At 39.1% G+C, this 24,361-nt stretch overlaps 1 protein-coding gene across 1 annotated transcript in view; it reads left to right on the top strand.

Moving 5' to 3' along the window:
- tnmd (tenomodulin) overlaps nt 1-24,361 on the top strand; it is a 61,369-nt gene that overhangs the window by 7,894 nt on the left and 29,114 nt on the right. The window contains exon 3 of the mRNA XM_088387813.1: nt 20,879-21,019. Within this exon, the coding sequence (XP_088243939.1) occupies nt 20,879-21,019 (141 nt within the window). The remainder of the gene's footprint in view (nt 1-20,878; nt 21,020-24,361) is intronic.

The following is a 24,361-nucleotide window of genomic DNA, read 5'->3' as shown; positions in this document are numbered from 1 at the left end:
TGTGTACGCGTGTCGGGCTTGTGCAGTCTCCATTGCGTCAGTGTGCGTTGTGTTTGCATTCTCTTTTGGCTTATGGCAAATTTTCTGTTTGCTATGTGCTCATTATTGTTCTGGGCCGCAAGTCTCGCTGGGGGATTTCGCCTGCTTGTAAATCCATTCTCTGTTATTACTGGTTTACAGCATCACCCTTTGAAAATTAAGACTGAGAAAAATGAGAATTGAGTGAGGAAAATGCTTTAGAAAATGAACCAATGCAAGGTTAATGCCACAGCTGCCCAAGGTAAATTCTGTACACTAGCATCAAGAAGCTGTTTCACTGAAATGAATGTTATCTGATAACGTCATGTATTGGGTTAAAAAAGTCGGTACAACTGGTAAACACACATTCCAAAACATGCTCCTCCCACTCACTCAATGTGTGCTGTGAAAGGTCTCCAGCATACGTATCTCCAACCATAATGATGACAATAAAAAAGGAATGGATAGACTCACTGCTATCCTTTATTTATTTCGGACTACAAAAAAAATTGTTCATTAGCAGTGAGCCGCCTCGAAATTGGTTGCAAAAAGGTGCATTCAGTTTTAAAATCATTCCAAATGTGTAAACTCGTTTGTATTAAAATAGTTCACATTAAAGCACTTAACGGTGCTGGATAGTTTCTTCCCGTTTTCGTTTCAGGTGATGTAAATAAGGGGGAAAAAATGTTATAAATAATCAATTTGTTAAGCATGTAATGTGTGAGGCCACACATTATAAATCAAGATTTTCATATGAGATGTGATCCTGTTATTTTTATTTCATGAATCATTTTGAAGGGGATTATCTGCAAACGGGCAGCCAGGGTAGGAGTAATTGCAGACCTCATTGGTGCTGCCAGGTTGTATGACAAAAAAAAAAAAAGAAACTTCAGGATTACACAAATGTGAGGCAACTGCACCATTAAATATATCAAATGAAAATTGCATGACTCATCCTGTTCCAAGGTAATTGCTAGTTTGTCCCTGATGGTTTCGTAAAGGCGTCACTGTCGGGATCGCCTGGTGCAATGAGTATTGCTTCTCCAACTGTCACACATACTGGTTTATCTACCTGTCTTTCCAGGCTTGGACCATTTCTTTTATTTATTTATTGTAAGTTGTGTCCCTTTCTGACCCCTTAGTGTCCAAATGTCAACATGTAACCAGTGCTGAGGGACGTTATTTGACGTGATTCAGGCAATGCGTATTTTTGCCGTGTTTGTCTACCAAGTGTTACAGAATTCATTCACATTCATGACGGGTCATGTGGAAATGATGTGTTCTCTCTGGGGATAGCAGTTTCTTCACCAAACCCAAAATGTGTATTAGGTTAATTGAAGACTGTAGGAGTCGCTGTTTAGCCACTGTGATATTCGGCTAACAATATAATGATAGAGCAAATTTTGCTGTAATTAAAAAGAGAAAATTATGCAATAATTAAAAGCATAACATTATATAACGGGAAAAAAGTATAAAATGTCAGATTATGTTCAAAGTACAGTTTAAAATCCAAATCATAAATACAATTTGCTCCTTGGGCCAAAAATTACAAAATTACACTAGGAATGCAGCAGGTGAATCTTGCAGTATTGAAGTAGCCACACACAGTTTTGCTTTTCAATGTGTTTATGTGAGGCGCGATTTGCAAATACTGCCTCCCAAACAACAATGCAAAACCGCTTAATTTGATCCTTGAACTCAATAGCTATCTGTCCAGGATCTGGAGAAATTAAGTTCCAGGATGTCTCCTGGACCCATGCAAAGGAACTGCATACATAAAATTGATGGATGGAAGACAAGGGGGCATTTGGTAGGATAAGGCGTTTTAACAAAAAAAACACTCGTCTGTTTGCTTCTGAGTCTGATTAAACACATAAAGCTAAATTGTTCATTAGCAGGCAAATGTCCACTCATATTTCACCCCAAACACCACACTTCCTTCCTAGATGATGCATTAGCCTTTTACACCGGGAAGTCAGGATGACTTGGGGAGAGGGGGGAGTGCAAGCAGGGAAGAACAAAGAGAGTTTGTTTTAAATTGTTGCCAGTGGAGTGCCTGAGGTGGGAATGCTTGATTGTTGGTGGCTGCAACAGCAGAGCGTGACAGAACTGCAAAGCCCACCGTCAGGTATTTATTGTGCCGCACAGCTGGGATGTGTTTTTTTTTTACCCTGCTTTCCCTGAAAGCATCATTTACACCTTGAAAATTATGCATCTTAATTAGCAACCCTTCATTTTGCTCAGATCGTAGTATGTTGTATGTACAGCGTGTTGGAGGCAGTAGTGTGGTTGATAAACACAAAAGCTCTGTTTTCTCTCTCCTCCTCATCTTACCACTTCCACGGCCAAGCAAGACTCCACTGCTCTGTTGTACAATTTACAATGTGATTGAGCTTTCACATTCACTTTCACTCGCCCGGTAAGTCAGCGGCGCTTGTCTCTGCGGACACCAGCACATTACCAAACAGGCTGCACACAAAAAATCGGCACACTGGAAATGCACCATTGAGCTTCTCCTTCTCTGAGAAATGCGTTGTGGGGTGGCAATGCAGACATTTTTAAGTCCTAATGGATGATTAAATCTCTATCCTGAAAATAGGCCAATTAGTCACCTCACTCAATATGCAAGAAGAGAAGCGGCATCTAAATCATCACCGCAGGTCTCTGTCTGGTACTCAATCTGACACCTCATGAAAAATAACCACAGCTCATTAGCCTGTTAATGTGAGAAAAATTGTTGCAGCTCCAAAGACTAGAATTTTAATGACATGTAGAAGTATTACTACCACACTGAAACAAAGTTGATCACACTTTTTAAGTCATTATTTTGAAACCAAAGAAATAGGAATAAGTAAACCAGATATACAGTACATGTTATTGCAACAATTATCTATTCTAAGCATGCTTTGGTCTGGATGATTGGATGTTTACAATGCTTAATGAGGCGGAGGAAAAATTAACTTACACTTTTACAATAAGGGAAGAGCGTGAAAATGAGATGAAAATTTGAAATTTAAGCATCATCCCTGCAGATTTATGTAGATTTATATTGGACGCATTGAGCACAGCATAAACTTGATGATTCCCAATGTGTCCTTAAAAAGTCATGAATACTGGACTTTACCTCTGCAAAGAGCGATAGATATGAATCCTAATGTTTGTGTGTAACTAAGCATCTTTTTATTGCTGCACATAATCTCCAACGTTGTTATTCCGATGCTAATGTTGGCACTGCCCTCAAATGGCCAAAGATGAGCAACTGCAGTTTGAATTAAAACAAAAACAACTCTTATTTTGTTCATTCTGTTGAATGTTAGACAATCACATTGGCTGTTTTTCTGTTGTGAAAAATGACGAAGCGCACGGCACTCCTCTTCAGTTACACAAGAGGTCTCTGACTCCTCTGAGCATAGAGCATCCTCTGGGCTTTTGTCTCTTGCTGAGATAATTTGGGGCTCATTAGCTGCCTGACAGGAACAAACAATAGCCTAGGTGAAATGTTGCAGGGTTTAATTAACAACAACACTGTAATAAAGCAGACATTAATATCAAGCACCCGCTGTCGAGCAGGATTAGGATTTGAAACTTTTGAAGACTTCTAGGCCTAAATTATCATCATCTTAATCACAGGTTTGGTGATTAATGGTCAGATATTTGCTGGGTAACTGCAACTGTTGGTCTTGACTTGGTGGTAATTGAGAGGAGTATTCGGACGATGTCTTTACAACGCTATAGTCATGCCTGACCTTTCCCCAGGGCGTATTCACCAACCTTTCCCCTTAGTGGTTGCTCTTATCTCCTGGAGTAAATTGTACTTCAGTAAATTGAATCTAGCGGCTGTAATTTATCTGTTGTACCTTACAGTGGCTCTGTACGTCTCGTGAAGCACTTTATGCCTCTTCTTTGCACTGCTAGGTACATTACTGTGCTCTGATGCTTTTGCATTGGCAAAAGTAGGCACCACAAAATGGGTCCAAAGCAAGCCAGGTCCATGCCACGTACAGTGGTGATGTAAACAACTGTTTGGTCGAACAGATCTTCATCGCCATATCGTTTGACATTGCAGAGCTATAAAATAATGTATGTTCATCTATCTACGCTGTAACATTTAGTGACAGGCAGAACAATGAAATGCTCTTTCACTGGATGACAGAAGGTAGAATTAACCTGTGTATCGACCTATTGAGTATTGCCATTCGTACAACAGAATAAGTCAAGGCCTCCTGAGAGTAAAATACATTTGTGACTGAACTGAGCCCAAAGTTGTCAGTATTTGAGTATCAATATAGTTTTCAGTCATGTGCCGGGAGATTTTTTCTGAAGAATATGTACCTTGGGTCAGTAACGATCGTGAAGTATTGCTGTGCCTTATTTCAGGACAATGAGGTATTATATTGCAAAATGTAAATTATAATAAGAAAATAGACTTGTTTTCACTCAAAAGAAGTAAGTACAAGAGATCCTTGTTCTCGTAAATCTGCAAATTGTTCAAACATTTGGTATCATGTCAGTGAGACTAAATTATATTACACATTACATTTAGCCAAGAACACTATTGACACAATAACCTATTTCATGATGACAATCAACTTTAAAAGTTTTGAACTTTATATGACTATAATGCTTAGTTTTCTGTGCCGGCATTAAAAAAAGAATCTCCGGCTAACCTTTCCTGAGGTCCCAATTCAAGGCAAGTTCGAGCTGCTCTACTGTGAAGCCTTTACTAAATGTAACTTAATGCCACAGATTGGATCAGAGTTCAAATCAAAATCTCAGTAGCGTGAAAGAAACACATTTGTGCAGAACACGTGAAGAAGTCAATGAGTGCGTTAAGAAAGCAGGATTGCGGCATGTGTTACCATGGACAACGAAGCAACATTGAATCACACGTTTGTGTGCCTTCTCTGGTCCATGAAATAACTTGTTCAGTATTGCCGAGTATTGTCCTCTGTCTGGGCTGAATCATCAAGTGTGTGCGTCCTCTGGATTAAAAGATTAAATTTGAAGTAATGTCTTGAGTAGCCCGTGTCTCTAAAAGTTGCAATTTAAATTTCCTCTAGTGTGCATCAGGCATTTAGCAAATTGCCAGTAAGTGTTCTTAGGTTCCCACACTTTAACTTAAATAGCTGTTAAAGAAAAAGGCTTGAAGATTGCAGTCAATGAGGCGCACTAAATGTAAATCCAAAGCGACAAATGTGCAGGATTTGGAATTTGAATGTTTTATTTCAGGAGTGATGGTGATAGACTGAGTTTCCAGTGGTGTGTTGCACAACTACTATAGAACAATAATTTGCTGTGATTTTGATGTAATAGCCTGAAACATTTATTAATTTGTAAAATCCCAGGCCCAGATCATTCAGGGCACAATTTAATAGGTTCACCCGTACCAAATTCCAGGCATCATTGAAGGAGAAAAAAAGGCAGTTGAGCTGACTTGTGGCCCACTCAGGGGCAATGAAAACAACAAGCTTTTCATCAGTAAGCATTGTTCCAGTGTCTCTGCATCCAACCATCACTCCCCCTTTTATTGTGTCTTCCAGGCACATACACCATGTTTGAACAATTATCGGCCAATGGATGTCCTTGCAACGCTGTTACGAGTTATCTACCTTGTCTCAGGCATAAGTGATAAGAGCTGATGAAGCAGCAGGGACTGGACTTGTTGTTCTGGGCCATCTGCCATTATCATAAATGAAGGCGGCCATGCTCCCGTCGTGGCAGTTCTGACTTTGATCATCTCGTCCGCTGCTGTGTTTTTGTTGTTTGTCAAAGAGCCTTGCGATTACATCTGTCATCTTAAATGTACCTTAAATTTTAATACAAAGGACTCTGTGAAAACAACAACCAGAACGTTGGTCGATATATATCCCACAGGATGTAATGGAAATTGAGTAAAATCGCTCCGGGGTCAAATTTTATCCATCATCAGGCCATTATTAAATGTTTACGTAAGCTTGTCATGCAAGTGTTAAATAATAATAATAATAATATTAATAACAACAACAACAATAATAATAATAATAATAACAGTAAAAATATAGATACCTATATAAATAGCTGTTGTGTAATGTGTCTATATATGCTCAATCAATAAACCACCAATCAATCAATCAATCAATCAATCCGTCAATCCGTCAATCTATCAATCAATCCGTCAATCTGTCAATCAATCAACAGAAATCAACAAATAAATAAAACAACAAAATACATAAACAAATTGCCTCTGTGTTTAACATTAATTTATATGTGCTGAGGATTAGAATTACTTCACGTATCATGCTTTGTCATGTGCGCAATTTACAATTTACAGCAATTAGAAACAACAACAACAACCATACTCAAAGATTGATGAGTGAACACAATCGTTAATCATTTTGCTCACTGAGCTAAAGTCCCGTGTGAAATGTCATAGGGAAGGAACAAAAAATATATTCTACATTAGTGCATTTCTTCTCTCTCAGTCATGCAGTGGTGACAAACTCATCTTCATTCTGGGCCATATCGTAGTTATGGCTTGCCTGCATTGCTCTGTTCTTGTTTTTAATTTTAATAACACATTGATTAGATGGAAATATGAAAAAAGCATTCATATTTAGTTGACACTTTTGTGTTAAGAGTGTTATCAGTGAGCAATAATTATAAAAAATGAAGAAAATTTCATGTTGTTGATGAAGATTTTCTTACCAAAGAAAATTAAACAAAGAGACCAGTACCACTTAGCAAGAATTATTTGCTTTCGTGGGCCACACGAAATGATGAGTTTTGTACCTGTTCTTAATGTATGGAACCGCCAAAATGATAACATAAAGCATCGATACTGACGCTATCCAATATAGTGATAGCCAAATGAAACACAGGCACGTGAGCACATTTGGAGAAATTTCTACCATTTCAACCTGTGAAGCTTTGTTTGCCCTTCTGAACCAGAGGAAGTTCAATTACCATCAGGCTAACAAAATGCTGATTGCAATTAATGCTTTTCATGGGGATGGATTATGGCCTTGCATTAAATTGATCCAAATTGCAGGTTTAAAGCACTCACGAGCCATTTTTAAAATGCCACTTGGATTCAGGATAGGTGAGTGGCCTCTTGTTTGATTTATTTGGAGATGAAGCAGACAAAAACCTGGAGCATGACCAGGAGACGTATTCATAATGGAGGTCACTTTTCTTGTGACTCAGCATCAGCTTGCAATCATCTTTGTATAGGTCTACCACAGGTCCTCTGCTTTGCCTTGGAAACCGGGGGAGATTATTTTGGCAAATACAAGACCAGACACAAAAGTGGGAAGACTAGATGTTTATCAAACTACACAATATGAGACCACAATGTGAGATCTCCGGAGGTACACTTTAGGCCTTACATAAAACAATCAACAAACTGAAAAGAAGGGGGAGGAGAATTTGGCAGATGACAGCCATTGCCAGGGCTGGGTTGTTGATTGCTTGATGTGATTCAACTTTTATATACTACTGTACTTGTGGTCATTATTTCTTTTGGGAGAAATTGATATGGAATAAAACAACGGATCAGAGGTCCATTATCAACCTTGGTTTCCACAGTAAGGTTCCAAGGTATATGAAAGTTGTGAACGGCATTTAACTATTGTAGACTTGAGGTGTGATTTTGGAAGTTACAATTTGGCTATAAATTTGGCTTTAAAATGTATTGGGGATAAAATGCAACAAGCTTACCTATCAAGGATTTGGATGAATGTCTAAGGATTAACATCCACTGAGGATAGCAAATTTCAATGTTGGGACTACTTGTACGAGAGTAACACACTTTGTGGGCCTTGTTAAAATGCCTCATGTCAAGGCAACGAAAGCACAAATGGTGTGGGGCTCACTCAAAAGTGCTGTTGAGGTATGATCCATAAAGCCGTTAACTCGTCAAATGAAAAGCTGCTTAGTTTCAAAATACGTGCCAAATCATTGTGATTGATATGATGGCCTGTTGATGAAGTGCTGTCTCCATGAGTGAAAACACATTTGATGCATTTATGTCTATAGACACTCGCATTTCTCTTCAGACCTTGGGCTTCTGCAATCAGCGGACGATGACGTCGTCGCAACTCCCTAGTTCCGTTAGGTTGTCATGGTAACAAAAGCCATACTCTCCCTTGGCCCCACGGTACAGCGGGTGGGGTGAGCATTGGTGTAAAACAGGACCATTGCCTCAAAACAGGCTCATCTTAGCGATACTCGAAAAACATGAGCAAAGCTATAGTTCTTGATCCTATTTTGACAAAACTACGTTAATACGACACTGGGGAAATGTTTCAAATTCAGCACATATGCACAATTTGTTTCTTTTAAAAATGTGTGTATCCCCGACAGCATATTTACATGATGCCTTTACGGAGAACACTGTGGATTTTGTAAAAAGCTCCAACTGTAAAAAGGTTTGAAAAGAAGAAAGAAAATGTGTTTTTAAGAGCAAGGAAGAAGCATCATATTCCCCCCGGCGGTTGCACAAAGACAATACAACCCTTTGTTGTTTTCGCTTTGATTTTGGTTGCCTCATAAGAGTACACTGAGCAACAATATGTCCCAGTCTCGAGTTAATGTCACGATGCCGTGCTACCCAACAGTTCTCAAAAACTACCTGTTCTATTCTCTGCCATGAGCGTGAATCTATTATCGGTACAGTAGCATGTATCAAGGTGATTTATTGCCACCAAGAACTCAAGTTGTTTGAAATGACTGCTGTGATTAGTCATATATGCTTCGGAGCGAGGAAAGAAAGGCGAACGGTGCTCCTGTAAATTAACAGCAGCTGCACACTATAGTCGACCATGGCAAGGTGGTCAAACACGTTAAGCAACAGAATTGCCGGGGGACAAGGAGAAAGTGGGTCATTACACTCTTTTCAGGTAGGAGTGGGTTGACAGAAAAGAGAGGGAGACTGGTTCAAGATTCAGAGGTTGTGGGATTAATTGATTTTTCCACAGTGGAAATAAAACAGCAGAAGAATGATAGCCTGTAGCCTCTGCCAAAATACGACTTGAGTAGCTGCACATATGCTCCATATATTCCACCACACACCCACCCAGATAAATCCATGGTTCATTACTCCAGACAAAAATGCGCTTGTTGAAGAGCCTTTTGGCTCACAAGTTGTTTTTGTTTTCAAAACTTGTGTGTTTTTCCCTTCAGGTTGCCAAATTGGCATAATCTTGTCAGTTGACTTCAGAGATGACGTGTTCAGCTAATGTTAACAACCAATGAAATCTACTCTTCTTTCTTTTTAAAGGGATAGTCTGCAGAATGATCTGACTATTAATTATATTATCAGTGATATTATTATACTATTATATCATTTTAACGTACATTTTTCCTACATAGTCACAGGTGTAGTAATGGCGAATTAAGTTATATTATATGGGTCGCGTCACACCACACGGGACGCTGTCATGTCTCACCACCATCGTTTTGCTACATAGACCCAAAGGAGACACTCACAAGATCATAAATTTAAGTCAAGCTCAGACATACCAGACAAACAAGCCCAGTAAATCATTTAAAAATATTTGGCTTTTACCGGCAACCAACAGTGATGGCTCTGAAAAGATTAGAACCACATTTTGGATGCTAAAGCTGTCTAGTAAAAGTCATTTGTGCCTGTGTTTTATTTATTCCTCTTGAAAAAAATAAAACAAGAATGTGACATAAACCATCATAAGACAGTGACAATACCAATTAATATCTGATAAAACCTCTGTGTTATCTCTCCCCAAGTTGTCTTGAAAATGAAACACGAGATCATACCAATGCATACATGGTTACTTATGTCGCCAGAAAAAAAAGTCTCCTGCGTAGTTGGAATAAATATATATATACAGAGTAAGCATAGGGTGCAGAGTAAGCATAATTTACTTCATTTAAGTAGTTACTTCCAATTAGATTTTCTCTAGCTTTTAAACTGCAGTGCAGAAAACAGAAAACAGCCACCTATTTTTTTCAACACTGAACTGACAAACCACTGCTGTTAGTGCATTTCTTCACAAGTAAACAAAATGGTGTGAACAAGAAACTGGAGCTTTGAAATCAACTGGGGGAGGGTTCACAACTTTTAATGCCAAATCCACATATAAGAAATTAAATTTCCCTTGGCTTCCAAGTACACCTAAATCTTGATTTTACTCGCTTCGATCCTACATGATTTTGTCCAACGCAGTTTGGTCACTGACACCAATTTTTTTTGTCATAAATACATCTTCAAGTACTATTTTAAGTGGATGATCTAAGGACCATATGAAGCAAAACAACTAGTGCGGAAACCTTAGCACTAGTGATTCGATGAATTTCTGTGACCAATTTGAAGGCGTTAGATAATAGTAAGTTGGGCTGTTTGATCTTTATGACTACTTTATTACAGTGTTAGGATAGCCAAGATATATTTCTTTTTTATTATTCAGAAAGGGGGAAGTTTGCGGAAGCATCTCATTCACACAGAGCGTCACCGGACACAGTAGTAGATTAAGTGGCTACTTTATTCTCCTCTCCTCCATCCAATTCACATAGCATCAAAATGACTTACTCAATCCGTCTGATATTGTCATCTGCGTATTGCTTCTCTTTTATTAAAATGTCAACAAACGTGATGTGTGTGGAGCACTCAAGGTGACGGATGACAAGCGGGCCCCTTCGGCTTCCCAACCACATGCCTTTCTAAAAAAACAAAACTTTATACAACGCGCTTTCGAGCTTAACACTCAGAGATGTACTGAATAGAAACCCAGTCGGTGCACAAGTTCGTCTTGGAAGAAAAATATTTTCTTGAGTTATTTTGGTGACTATTTTTTTAACCCGGAATTAAGACACCTGGTTCACCAAGACCCTGCTTGGAGAAGAGGAATGAGCAGAAATGCTCCAAGATGAGTGAATGGAGGATAACATCACTTTGGGTTGTTTGTGGTGAGGAATTAGAATTTTATCACGTCTTAAACCTTAAAAAATAAATAACTAAATAAATAAATAAATAGTTTATTTAGCATAATATGTCTCCTGTAAATGTGAAACGGGCTTGTATATCGATCCAGAAATTATTCACTGATTGTCCCCAATGACGTGGTGGCTACTTTGAAGAAGTGTGAATGTGTATTTCTGTATTTAATGAATAAAAAAGTTCAATCATGGGACTGTACTCTCATGATTGAATGTATATTTATAGTTGTTCCATTAGTTGAAAAGCGAGTGAGCCGGTAAGTGTTGCCTAGCAATACTTCTCGCCGCACATGCGAACATGTCACATCTAAGAATTTCACAACCGACCTGTCAAATAAAAAGAAAATGTTTCAAAATCTAACTCACCGTTGCCTCCATTACCCTGAGTGCAGTTATGAGCAGCACTTTCAGACAAACTCAAAGTCACCTGCACTAGTCAAGAGCCACTCAGTCACGCTGCCATCACCAAAACAGCACAAAAGCAGTTTGAGTCAAAACAGTTAAATGTCGCTCTACCAAGAGTGTGTCCATTTCAGGAAGTAACATAAGTGACACAATTAAGATGATGGGATAATATGAGCATCACAAAAAGAGCATGATACCACATCTTTTCTCACTTAGCAACAGCAGAGAATATGCCCCTTAAAGGGCCGTGGGGGGTTATCAAGGGCAGAAGACCTGTATGCTAGATATACAGAACAAATAAAACAAACTTTTCCAATCTGCTACACAATAAAGACACACATCCAACATGAATATTGTAAACTGCATGTTTGTGTTTAAATGTCAAGAATTTACGTTCTGCCATGACCATCTTTTTTTTCATGTCATTGAGATTTGTCTCGAATGAATTTTCACTTTGTTTCTTGTTCTCATTGAGAGTTGCGTTTTTATTGAACATCAGTGTAAAAAAGTGAGTCAAGGAAAATGGTTGCTCTCTTGCTCTTGAGAGACTAACTTTGGAAATCTGACCTTTATGAGCGATGCTTTAGAGCAGGGCTTCCTAAGTTTGGTCCTGGAGATCGCCTATCCGGCCTGCAGCCCTACGACAACAATCCCTGATTGTAGTAGTTATACATCTCTTCAGAACCGGACTTGGGCACCTTTGCTTCAGAGGGTTCCGCATGTGTCTGTGCTTAAACTCCCGCAGAAATATCAAAGGTTTTTTGAATTTCTCGATGTTGGTGATTTATACCACCCAATCTGGCTTTGAAAAACATCACACAATAAAAGAAAAGTCAGAATGAAGCTGTATTTGGGGAAAGCTGCCAACAGATTTTTCCATTAAGTTTGACATCTTGACATGACACCTGGTTCATTCTTTGAGAGGCTAATTGTAGCATTTCTCAACTGGTTTTTGGCATCAAAGTGACGTCTTAAGTGATTTCTTGGGTGGATTCCGAAGAGCACTTGAACACCCCACCACTTCTGCTTTTAATGCTACATACGTACACAACATACTCAGAATGGGATTTGTTGGAGCCTGTAATATTTAAGTAATTGCAGAGGCTTCAGCCTCTGTAAATAGCTCAACTTTCCCTGTATTTACAAACTTAATAGGTTGGTAATCTGTTTCTCCTTTATGAAAACAGAACTGCAGAAGAGTGTGGCACTAATTATAATGTAGCACTCTAAGCAGCATTTTGCGTTTGCACATATATTTACTCACTTCCTTTATATCCTTTAATTACCACCTAGCGCATGCACTCGGCATGTTTTTTAAATATATGATTCTGACTCCTGAACGTCAAGTCCATCCAATTTCGAATAACACTTATCCTCATTAGGATCGTACTATGCAGAGATGGATAGAGTAACCACAAATTGTACTCAACTGTTGTTTCAGAATAGTAGGACTGAAGTAAATTGATAAATAAATAAGTAAACAAAATAAAAAGCAGTCCTCCAAATAATTAGTAGAGTGAGTTTTCAATATGGAAACTAATGAAGTACTAAGCAACTAGTGAGTAAACTTCTGATTTATTTTTTGATCAAAGCATGAAATAGCCTACATAAAATGGCAATGTGCAAATTTAAATTATTGCCCAACTGTTTCATTTTCACTGAAACAACAATAAATCTTTATAAAATGACATAAAGCAAAGCAAATTCTATCTCAAAGAATTGTCTTAAATTTTCTTTCTGACGTTCACACTTATGTAACAGTACATTAAGCTTCATACACCGAGGGTGTGGTCATGTGACTGCTTGACTCTTTGATTGGTTAAATGAAGTCAAATTTCACGAATAGCATGAATGGCTGTGTTGGAATGAGAAATTCTAAATGTTACTATTTTATTTCAAACTGATACCAAGAACTTTGTACACTGTTGTTGCTACATAACAAAATATATTAAACTACGTGTGTCACAAGACCAGAGTTGAAAAGTTGGGTCTGACTCTTAATACAAAGCTGCTACTGAGCTAAGCTCTGTGAGAGAGCAGAACACCACAGGATCCTTCAAATCTCTAGACATGGCGTATCGACAGCAACTATTTAAGCTCTGTTGGGTATACTGCGGCTGTGGACTATGTCAAAGCACTATTCCGCACTTCTAAAAAAAATCCCACAAAAATTGTACAGCTGTTATGCACCAGTAGACCTACTATCTCACTGCACATGTTAAGAAGTTGGGTTTCTAAGTGCGAGTGAGTTTTCAGGCTGTGATGCACTACAACAAACAACAAAACACAAATTGGCAGCAGTGTAGTGTCTCGTGCTTTTTGGCAAATGCTAATGCGGTGCTTGGCAGCACACAAAGTCATCATCCTCCAGATATGCAGTGCCTGTTGTAAATTTGTAGCATATTCTGAGGTCTTTTGACCTGAAACTACTTCAATAATTTTGTTGTTATGATAAAGTGTCGCTCCAATGTTTTCCTCATAAATATGTGCAAACTGTCTGGTTGATTTAACTTTTACCTTATTTAGAAAAAAAATCTGTTTTTGACAGTTACTAAAGACTTGTTTCCACCAACTACCACGCAGTACAGTTCAATCAGGTGCTAAATACACAATTTCCACTGTGAAAAATATTTAACCCGCTTCTTCGGAGGTATGCATGTGAGAACCGCACCAAAGTGGCTTTTAAAAAATACTGCAAATCATGTTGGCGCCAGTGTAACTTGTCATGTGCCGTAAATTTTCTGTTTTCAAATTGGAGACTTTACTTTGGTAATTTATATTACTGTCTACTTTACTTTTAAATGTTTTCCAATATTTTTTGTGAATGTGTTTAAATGCTGTGAATGCATGCTATTTTGGGTCATTTGTGTAGCTACTTTTGTTTTTCTCTGCTATTCTTCTGAATGTCATCAACAGTTGTGTTTGTAAATGCTCATAGGTTGTTGACTTGCCTTGTGTATGAAATGTGCTATATAGTAAATGAAGCTGTCTTTCCTTTAATTAATTAGAAGTTTACACGTTGTCTGGCCCCTAAGACACTAAGAAAATTGATGCACAGCCTGCTTATAGCCTTACTGTGGATATGCAGCTTAATCAGGGCTGACTTGATTTGAACCGTACCATCTGCTACATGATGGTTCCCACCATTCGTAAAGTTTGATTTGTTTCTTACATTCCTATTGAATAAAAGTTGTAAATGTTACAAGAATGACTGGTCTGTGCCATAGCACATAAAGTACCCTACTGTTGGGGACAAAAGTGTCTTGCTTCAATCTTTAAGTACCATATCCCATTGATTGAGTCCCCAAGAGCTGGGAACCAAGTGTTTTGTGGTACATGAATGGTAGGAACAGAAGATGTGCCTCTCGTCAAAATCATTCAACAATCAAGCACAACCAGCTGTGCTGAACCACCATTTAATGGAACCCTTCAAGAAGTCCATTGGAACACATAAACATTCAACAGTAACAACCTGAACCTCATACCGTGGAGCGTTGCACTCAGTGTCATCGTCTTCAAAGAGATTACTGTGGCACACTGCAAAAAGTATCATTTTACCCTGTAGCATTTGAGTTGATAGTAGTGAATGACAAGCACTGTCCAAATTGAATTTTCTGAACTGGCATCCATCCAGAACCAGCTGCTCGTATTCATCTGGCATCATCACTTCAGCAGACTGCATGTGTTAGTTAGCCGCAGAGTATTCCTACTTCATTGATCGGAATTCTGTAGGCCTTGGGAGTTGACAGCCTTGGTAATTAGTGTCCACAAGCATAATCCCCGTGGTCTCCAGACCCCACACTATCAGATCCAAATCGCCTTGTGAAAGAAAGCAGATCTGCAAATGTTCATCCCACATGGGCTGTCAGCAACAACCAAAAAAAAGTGTGTAAATGTGTTAAGGCCATGCGTAGCTCTGTTTCTCAGTGGAAAATCTATATGGGCTGTGAATTATTTCCCTTGCACTTCCTCATTTTCCATTTTTATCCTTGGATGAATCTGCTGCTATTCTTGTTTGAGTTTAATGTGTGTTGCTTCCTCCCAGGTTTGTTTTCATTACCTATAGTATAATTATTCTGTGTTTTGCAGATAAAACTTGAGTGTGTGCAAGTCTCTTTAATCATCATTATACAAGGGCCTGGCTTCATTATTCTGGAATAAACAACAGTAGGCTTGTTTGTATTTGTAAAGATGCAAATCTACAGAGATAATTTAGAAAGGATGTTGCAGAGATGTTTCATTTTTCAGACTGTGATACTCTGGGAAACGTTGTAAAGGGATGTATTCGGGCAAGACGAGTGTAGTTCTCCTCTGGGTGCCCAAGTGAAGAGACGTGAGATCTAAATAAGTGCGCTGCCGGCGACTTGACGACACAAGTAGAAGCGAGGGAGCCAGAAAGTGCCCTCTCTCTGATTTTTCATGCTCAGCTGTTTTGACTTCAAACTACATTTAAAGTCTGGGGATTGTTTTTTTCTTCATACCTGGGAGACAAACATCCTCAAAGTGCTATTTCTATATCTCCTTTTAAGATTGGAAAAAATATTGTCTCTGACTGCGTATAACATACTGGAAAATCCCAGATCCCACACAGATCCATTTAATTTTTTTCACTTATGTTTGCTACAATTATTACTGAATATAATTGGTCTTAGATGAAGTGTTCCCATCGTAACAGCTCTATTAATTGTATATGCATCCATCCATTTATTATACTTTTCAGGCTTTTGAGGGCCTAATATAAATATAAAATATATATAAATATAAATATAATAGTTTGAGATTTTTCATTATTAATAATAATAATACATTTTATTTATAAGGCGCCTTTCAAGGCACTCAAAGTCGCCGTACAAACATAAAATAGCATACACAATTAAAAAAAAAAGTATAAAAGCAAAGAAACATCCGCAGAAAATCAAAGCAAAAACGTTAAAAAATGACCAGATTTTATTACAGTTGGTTTTGACTTGTTTTAAGTTTTAATTACTTTTACTCTTTTAGAAAATATTTCAAGTTGGTTTGTTTTAATATTAGTTTTAGGTTGTTTTTTTAACACATGCAGTATGTTTTACTTTTTTAGAAAATAACTTAATTTGTTTTGTTTTAGTATTAACTTTTTTAATACATGCAGTATTTGTCAAGTGCAAGGTAGAACAATCATATTAATGGAACAATTTCCAAATAACTGATCCTCCTACTGCCCATACAGTAATACAGAATTAAATACATTTAAAATGTTCAATGAACTAAGGTCAAATGACGCACACTAAACTCTTGAGACAAATTATATCTCAAGCTGAAGATTGCGGGCATATGTATTTTAAATAAATCTGATGTAGTAGGAAAGAAAGTGGACACATTTTTCAAATCAATGTCAAAAATATGTTTAGTCATAGTACATAAAGCATTCTTTTGTTGATCTTGTGCATTCCATATACTGTATCACGGCTCACCTGCAAAATCCTCATGACATTACGATTTTGTTTTTTAAATCTCCTTGTCTATAACAGCCAAAAAATATATTGTGCAGGAGGGGTAAAACAAACAAACAAACAAATAAACAGCAAACAAACAAACAAAAATCTAAAGACAGTCACTCTATAATGCGGATTTATACCTGTATCGGTGGGTCTCTTTGGAATGTATCCCCCCCAATGAAGCAAAGTTTTCCTGTATAGAATATCAACTGTGGTGTTTTTTCCCACAAGTTGTCAGGTGAGAAAAAGTGGAGAGGACCTTATAAGGACTGAACCCAAAAGGACACAGTGTTCATCGGTGTAGCTGTCTAAGCTGCTGCCCACCTCAATCCATCACAAGGCTGCCTATGGCTCCCCAGAGGCCCGATGCACGGTGCTGCCCCCCCCACAACCCTGCTCCACCTTTCCCTCCCACGGCTGCCCGCCTCACACCCACCACCGCTGCCTTGGCCGCCACCCGCCTGCGGTGAGTGACAGGCATCTAGTTCCGCCTGACTGCAGCCTCTATCTCCTTCCCCTCAAGGACAACGAAGAGGACATATTGTCATCAACTCATCTCTCTCACTCCCACGGCCGCCGCCTTCCTCATCGCTGAACATATGCGGGCTGTCTCTCGCCACACGCATTTATGCACCCGGCGATCCAGTCACCTGTAACAACATCCATACGACCTTTTCCTAATATCCCCGGGCTCAGCAGTACCACAACCCGTTCACACAAACAACCCGCAGGTTTTGCAGTGCCTGCCCCTTTTATTCACTGCTTTCGACGTGACCCCGTGGCGGAAGGCATCTCGCCGCTTTTGTTAAGAAGCACGTCAAATGGAAACATTGAGTCAATAAACAGGGTAGTGTGTGCGAGGGCTTCGACATGAATCGCCTGAAATATTTTTCTCCATGTCGATATGTGATGAGATTAGGGATCAGGTTGTACAAGAGCATAACCAACAAAATGAATGGCGTGTGTCCTAAAAAGACACATGGATATTTACTTTGGGTATCGACATGAATTTCAAATTTGTTTGATCTGTATGAAAAAAAAAAAAGAACTGCTCCTTTCTGCCAGTTGCTTTTCTTCACTTGACAACTGGGGTTCTGCACTGAACCACAGATTGGAGTCTGTTATGAAACAGTGGCAGTGAATTGAATTGGGAGACTGTCAAAATCACCCAAAATGATGAAATGAGATTTTTCAGGGACCTGCGCCAGCTATCAAACGCACAGTTGAGGGGTTTTTTTTTCTTTCAGGACGGTTACCTTGGAAACAGTTTATTCAAGTAGCTATAACTAAATGTGCTCAGGATGTCTGGAAACACATCATTCACACATTACTGTACGTAACCTAATTAATACACGTTTGAATATTATAATTAACAATGGGTCAAAGGGACCAAGTAATGGGAAAAGGGTCACATGTAAAAATTAACTCACTGTTAATTATGACCTAGTCTTCTTGCTTACTTTAGCCTCATTTTACACCCTACAAATATAACTGTAACTACTATAAATCTTTTTTTATTGGGCATGCTGCATGCCTTTGAATTTTTTTTTTTTTTCCAATAATGTATCGTGAACATTTTGCATATTTTTTCCCACCAATAAAGGATATATTTAGTATAGCCTAAATTTTATTTGTCACTCTTGACATTTTTAGCAAAATGAAATGCTCCGCGCTGCAGACAATAGAGAGTGAGGGTGGTGTGTGTTGTGGTAAAGACATCGAGCACATGGTGGTATCAGTCATAGCACATTTATCCATCCATCCATTATCTGTACCGCTTGTCCCCACAGGGGTCGCAGGCGTGCTGGAGCCTATCCTAGCCGTCATCAAGCAGTAGGCGGGGGATACCCTGAACTGGTTGCCAGCCAGTCGCAGGGCACAGAGAGACGAGCAACCATCCGCACTCACATTTGCAATGTGGAGTGCTCAATCAGCCTACCAAGCATGTTTTGGTGATGTGGGAGGAAATCGGAGTACCCGGAGAAAACCTACGCAGGCACATAGGTGGAATCAAACCTGCACCCTCCGAACTGTGAGGCGGATGTGCTAACCAGTGTTGCACCGTGCCACCCATCGCACATTTAATTACAGTCAATTACTTGCACAAACCACTGTTTTCCCTTGTGGTGAGGAATTTGTTATTTCAAATGACCCAACAGGTCAGGCTTGGATGAAATACTGAATATTCTACCCCTCATTGTGTGGTTTGTGCTCCTATTTATCAGCATGACATTTCATTATAAAAAGTTTACTTGGATAGACTTTTTAATTTTTTTTAAATTTTTGTACACTGGACTAGGCCAAACAGGCAGTGTTAATCAATGTTGCCAGGTACCTTGAAAAGTAACTGAGTTATTTTTCTAATTATTTGTTTTGAAAAGTAACTTTGTTACTTTATGATTACTTAAATTGAAAAGTAACAAATTTAGAGTTCAATTGACCTTGATAGTTGATGGTGGGACGTTCCGTTTAAGCATCAATGTATACAGCACTGCGATTCGCGTATTTTGTTCCATCTGATGGAGTGCTTTTGAAGCTAAATCACAAATTTTGCCAATACTGGAAAACGCTCATTTTGGAGTTACGCCATTATCAGCATCAGTGGTTTTAATGGGACTGTAGAATCCCAGATTTCAAAGGGCCTATTTCGGGATTCAGAAAATGGATGGATATTTTGTCTTTGTTTAGGAAAAAAGTGACATGGTGGCCTTTAAGAGTCCTTTCTACAGAAAGTATACTGTAATTTAAATTGAGTTTTTCCATGCACTTTCACCCACTTGCACTATGAAGCTAATTAATTCTCATGGTGCTTTTTTAATTGTCTTGCAATGCAGTGACATTTGATATTTGAAACTTTAGTGTAGTTTTAGTACCACAATGAAAATAATGAGAACTAGCACTTCAGCTATTATTAACTGAATTAACAAGACATGGTACTGCATCGTCTCAGACCCCCACTTGTTGACCCCCCCACACACACACACACACTCCCTCTCTCTCTCTCTCTCTCTCTCTCTCTCTCTCTCTCTCTCTCTCTCTCTCTCTCTCTCTCTCTCTCTCTCTCTCCATAGTCCATACGTCAAAATAAGTATTTACATTTTTTATTTTGAATGGCAGGAAGATCACTTTTATATTTTCTTTAGAAGTGATGTATTTAGAGATTATTGGATGGATGCATGGATCAATAAACCTCCTAATTCCATGCCCCCAATTGCACATTTATGCTAATATAAAAGAATGATCAAATTGAAGTTTAAATTCCCACTCCGACTTGCGGAGTATTTAATAGCCTCAATTTCATCCACAACGGCCCAAATGACACTTAAATTTCAAAGCCATCTTCATTTGGCTTCTGCTGGCAATTTTAAGTTCCACTTTCCTTTGCCGATGCTGCTGTGACCTATGTTAATGGAGATTTATAAGCCAATGCGACTCTTACAGCGATTTGCTATTAAGAATTGTATCCTATTATCACCCTATTGTTCTCCAACCACACAAAAAAGGCTTCTGATGACATCATGTAAGCAGGCAGACACCAAAAAATGAGCGTGTGGGAGAGCGAAACGTGAAAGCCAATTTTGTCTTTGTGCATTGGCGGACAGATGTGTCTGATGTACATACATTCTGACAGAGTCCCGTTTGAATGTATTCACTAATAATGCGTCTCATTGGCAGAGAAAGATGAAGATGGACTCCACGATATATTTCTCCTCACAAACACAACAACCCTCGCATAAATATTAATGGCATATTTTCAGCTGGTGGGCATGAATCGTTTTTCAAACAGGGAATTTTAACTGTCATCCAAGCGTGTCTTCACTGCTTTAGGGCCACAGTGAGGAGAACGCTTTGTAACTATTTATTTTAGATATTTGAGGAAAACTCACTGATCAATGATTGCATTTGTCATTTTTAATGTGCATTTTAACATTGCTGTATTTTTTAGGCACTTTATTTGTCCTAAACTAGATTGCAGCCTTTCACTATTGGTGTGCAATTTGGTGATGTTTATTCTTCTATCCTTTTAGGTCTACGACCACGAGTACAAAGCGGTTCTGGATGGTGTCGAAACACCCAGCCTGTTGGAGATCGACTCGATTCGGCAGATTGAAATCTTCCGAATTGGAAATGGGAGTCAAGAGGTGCTCGAAGTGCACGACTTTAAACATGTGAGTGAAGGTATTACTCAAGTGCATTCAGTAGAAATGTGGCGGATCATGTTTACTTGTTGGCCTTTGAAAACGTTAGTGACTAAAAGGTAACGAAATAATAGCTGATAATGATAATTTGCAGTTGTGAGATCATATAGATCAGTAATTGTCAAAGTGTGGGATGAGCACCGCACGAGTACAGTTCAGGTTCATTTAACTTTAAAGTCGAATACATTTGCCCTTTAAGAGCTGTTTGTTTTAAAACATTTACTTAGGAAGAATTGTTAATTAACCTCTGTTTCCAAAATATTTCAATTGAATCATTCTTTAAAGGCATTACAGACAATCTTTCGGACAGCTCAGAAACCACCCAGATGCAGGTCAGGTGTGAGTGTAAATGTTAATACGTGATTTGCTGTCTGCGCCAGCCAGGGCGTTTCCCTTCTCTCCGCCAGGAATGGCTTCAGCTCCCCACAAACAGGATAATTGGTGCAGAGAATGAATGAGAGAATGACCACAAATTCCTGTAATAACCGCTTAAACACACAGTCATTAGAAGAGCAGATTTACGGTTTAAAGGCACTCACAGCAGCCTCAAGAGGGAGGGTTGCTCTTTCCTAAAAGACTAATTCTATAGTAGCAAGTCGTTTGCACTACAAACACTATTAGGGAGCCTGTCTCCATTTGTTTCACACAGCAGCTTTTGCAGTAGCAATTTTGTCTCCAGCAAAACTCATTAGCTTACCTTTCATTTCTAAATCCTGCTCCAGTCTGAGGGAGGTTGCACAACCAGCGACTCAGACAAAGGACCCAAAATGCTCAACTTGCTGGTGGGAGCCAATATTCTTACAACATTATTTAGTGACTATGAAATGTCAATAGATAAACCTTCAATTCAGGACAAAGCAAACATATTCACTTGTCATTGTTTCGGTTACAATGGCCAGCAGAGTGTTAACATCAATCACCCGCCCCCCTCCATCGCGCCATTTCTTTATCTTGCCTCTTTCTATGTTTTCTCGCCAAGCTGACCCCCCCCTACACACACACACACACACACAAGCCTGTTGCTTGTGCCACTTCGCGCTAGTGAAGCACATCCCCTCAGGCGACTCAATGCTCTTCCATGAAAGACTAAGTAACAAGCTAGTAAGCACAGTAATTCAAACCTTATTCTGAGAAGAAGAAAGAAGAATGGGAATGAGGTGGTATAAAACACACTGAGAGGCAGCTGTGTGCTGATGGTGAAAATTGATTTCTAACAAAAAGAAAAAGGAGACCGTTGCTTGTTATTGAAAATGACCGCGCTTGGCCAGTCCAGACACGGTCCCATCAAGCCCGAGGGCATTCTGGGCTTTATGCCACCAGAATTCTGAGCCACAAATGATTTTCAGCTGTTTATCTTCCGCAACAATTCACAATTCGTAAACAACAGGGAGGAAAAATACATCCTGAGAGCAAAGAAGCGGCCATTCTTCCAGTGAAATAATAATTATTGAATTTGGCAACAAACTTGCACTGAACACCTCCAGCTCAATTTTGGTGACCTATGCAAGTCTAAATCTGTGCGAATTTGGTTGGACTGGGCTTTTTCAAAGAAGGGCGGCACCCACAGCAGTGGTGTGAGCACAGCCCACTTGATTCATCATCAAACAAAGCAACTGCTTCGCTTTACATGTGGCGTACTCGCATGGAGTCACAGTGATGTCTGCATGGCTGAGCCATTGTCACTTCTCTTGGCCGGTGTGGCAACAGATGAGGCAAGCGGGTATCCTTATTAAATTCAGAATGAGCTGGTGATCACAGTTGGTAATTTAAATATTTTCTCGTCTTCCAAATGGACAATTTACAGAGGACTGTCGACTACTCCGTCAGCTGCTGTCGTCAAAATGCAAAATGTCTGGCTAACAAGGCAAGACGGTCATCATTTAGGTCTGAGAGTGTGAAAATAATTGTGAAATACAAAACCACTGCTACCCTTAAAACATCCACAAGACAGCACATATGTTCTGTCCAGTATGGCGGGTGCTAACAAGAACTTTATCTGTCATGTTACGTATGTGTTATAACACCAAACTTTGACAGCTCACTTAGATATACAATTTACATGAGAATTTCTTCCCATAAAATAATACATTTTGACCATGAATATAAGACCTCCACAAAAACATGAAGTATATCATTGAGAGGTTCAACCTTCACTACTTTGGGACAAACTGTGCAACAACAAAATTAAATGTAAACTCATGGGGGAAAACATCTCCCCACAGGAGTGACCACATGTGACCTTTAAGACATGTGACCTTCAAGTCTACTGTGTAGAGGAGCACAAAAGAAGTGACATTAGAAGTGAGGTTGACTTCAGGAGATGTGTTCTGTGCTCCGATGGTCTTAGATTGTTCCCCCGCGTCACGGATGGCATGTCCTCTGGGCCGAGGAGGAAAAGCCACAACCAGATTGCTCTCTCCACTTGGTTGACAAGGCAGCATCTGCGGCGCTTCGAGGGTTCGCGTTGGCGCCCACGGCATTGATGCACTGACTTGCGCATCTGTGACGGCACCATTAATACTGGCGGGTACATGCTTAACATCCATAAAACGATAGACTGAGCGACTCCAGCCCGTTCTAATGGAGCGTCCAGTGTTACCACTTCAGCCCCAGACAAAAACGATGTGGCGTTGAGCCAGTTGACTGTCGTTTTAATGTACCGCGAAATCGTGACCTAGCTCTACCGCAAATACTAAAAAAATGTAAGTGATTGACACCCTCTCTAAAAATGTTTAGAATTGCCTACATTAAGGTCCATCCAATGGAATCACCGTCTTTCAAATAATGAATGACCATTTGGGGCGGCCTCGATGTGCCCAAAAATGTCCCTTTTTTTTTTTTTTTTTTTTTTTTAGCAAGTATTTGTATCTTGGTGAAAATATAAATACTTTATGGGTCATGAATAGTGCCACCTGAAATGTCAGGGAAAGAAAATAGCAAAGCATTTATCCATGAATAAACTACACAAAGAATAAGTTTCACGATATATAATAATGTTTACTTTATATTGACATTGTTAGAGAGATACCAAGTTTACAATTTTTTTATCCTTGTTATATTTTTTGTGGTGAATGTCCATGGACTGCTCGAGGAGACAAAAGCAATTAGATCAAGAGATGAAGTAGTGTGATGTAACAGGGTGGCACTGCCTTTATTCATGTGTTTTCCCCCCCAAATGTTGAACTGAATATAGGTTGAAAATAATTATGCAAATCACTGCGGTGAAACTTTTCAGAACAAGGCTGCGTGAGACTTGCTGACATTGCTTCAAGATCTTTCTTCACAGGATCTGAATGATACATGCTGTTATGT

This window comes from Syngnathus floridae, chromosome 1, assembly GCF_059516105.1.
Source record: "Syngnathus floridae isolate MCC-2025c chromosome 1, RoL_Sflo_1.0, whole genome shotgun sequence".
Classification (NCBI taxonomy): Eukaryota; Metazoa; Chordata; class Actinopteri; order Syngnathiformes; family Syngnathidae; genus Syngnathus; species Syngnathus floridae.
Note: the sequence above shows the minus strand (reverse complement) of the source record. Positions and strands in the feature narration are given on the sequence as shown.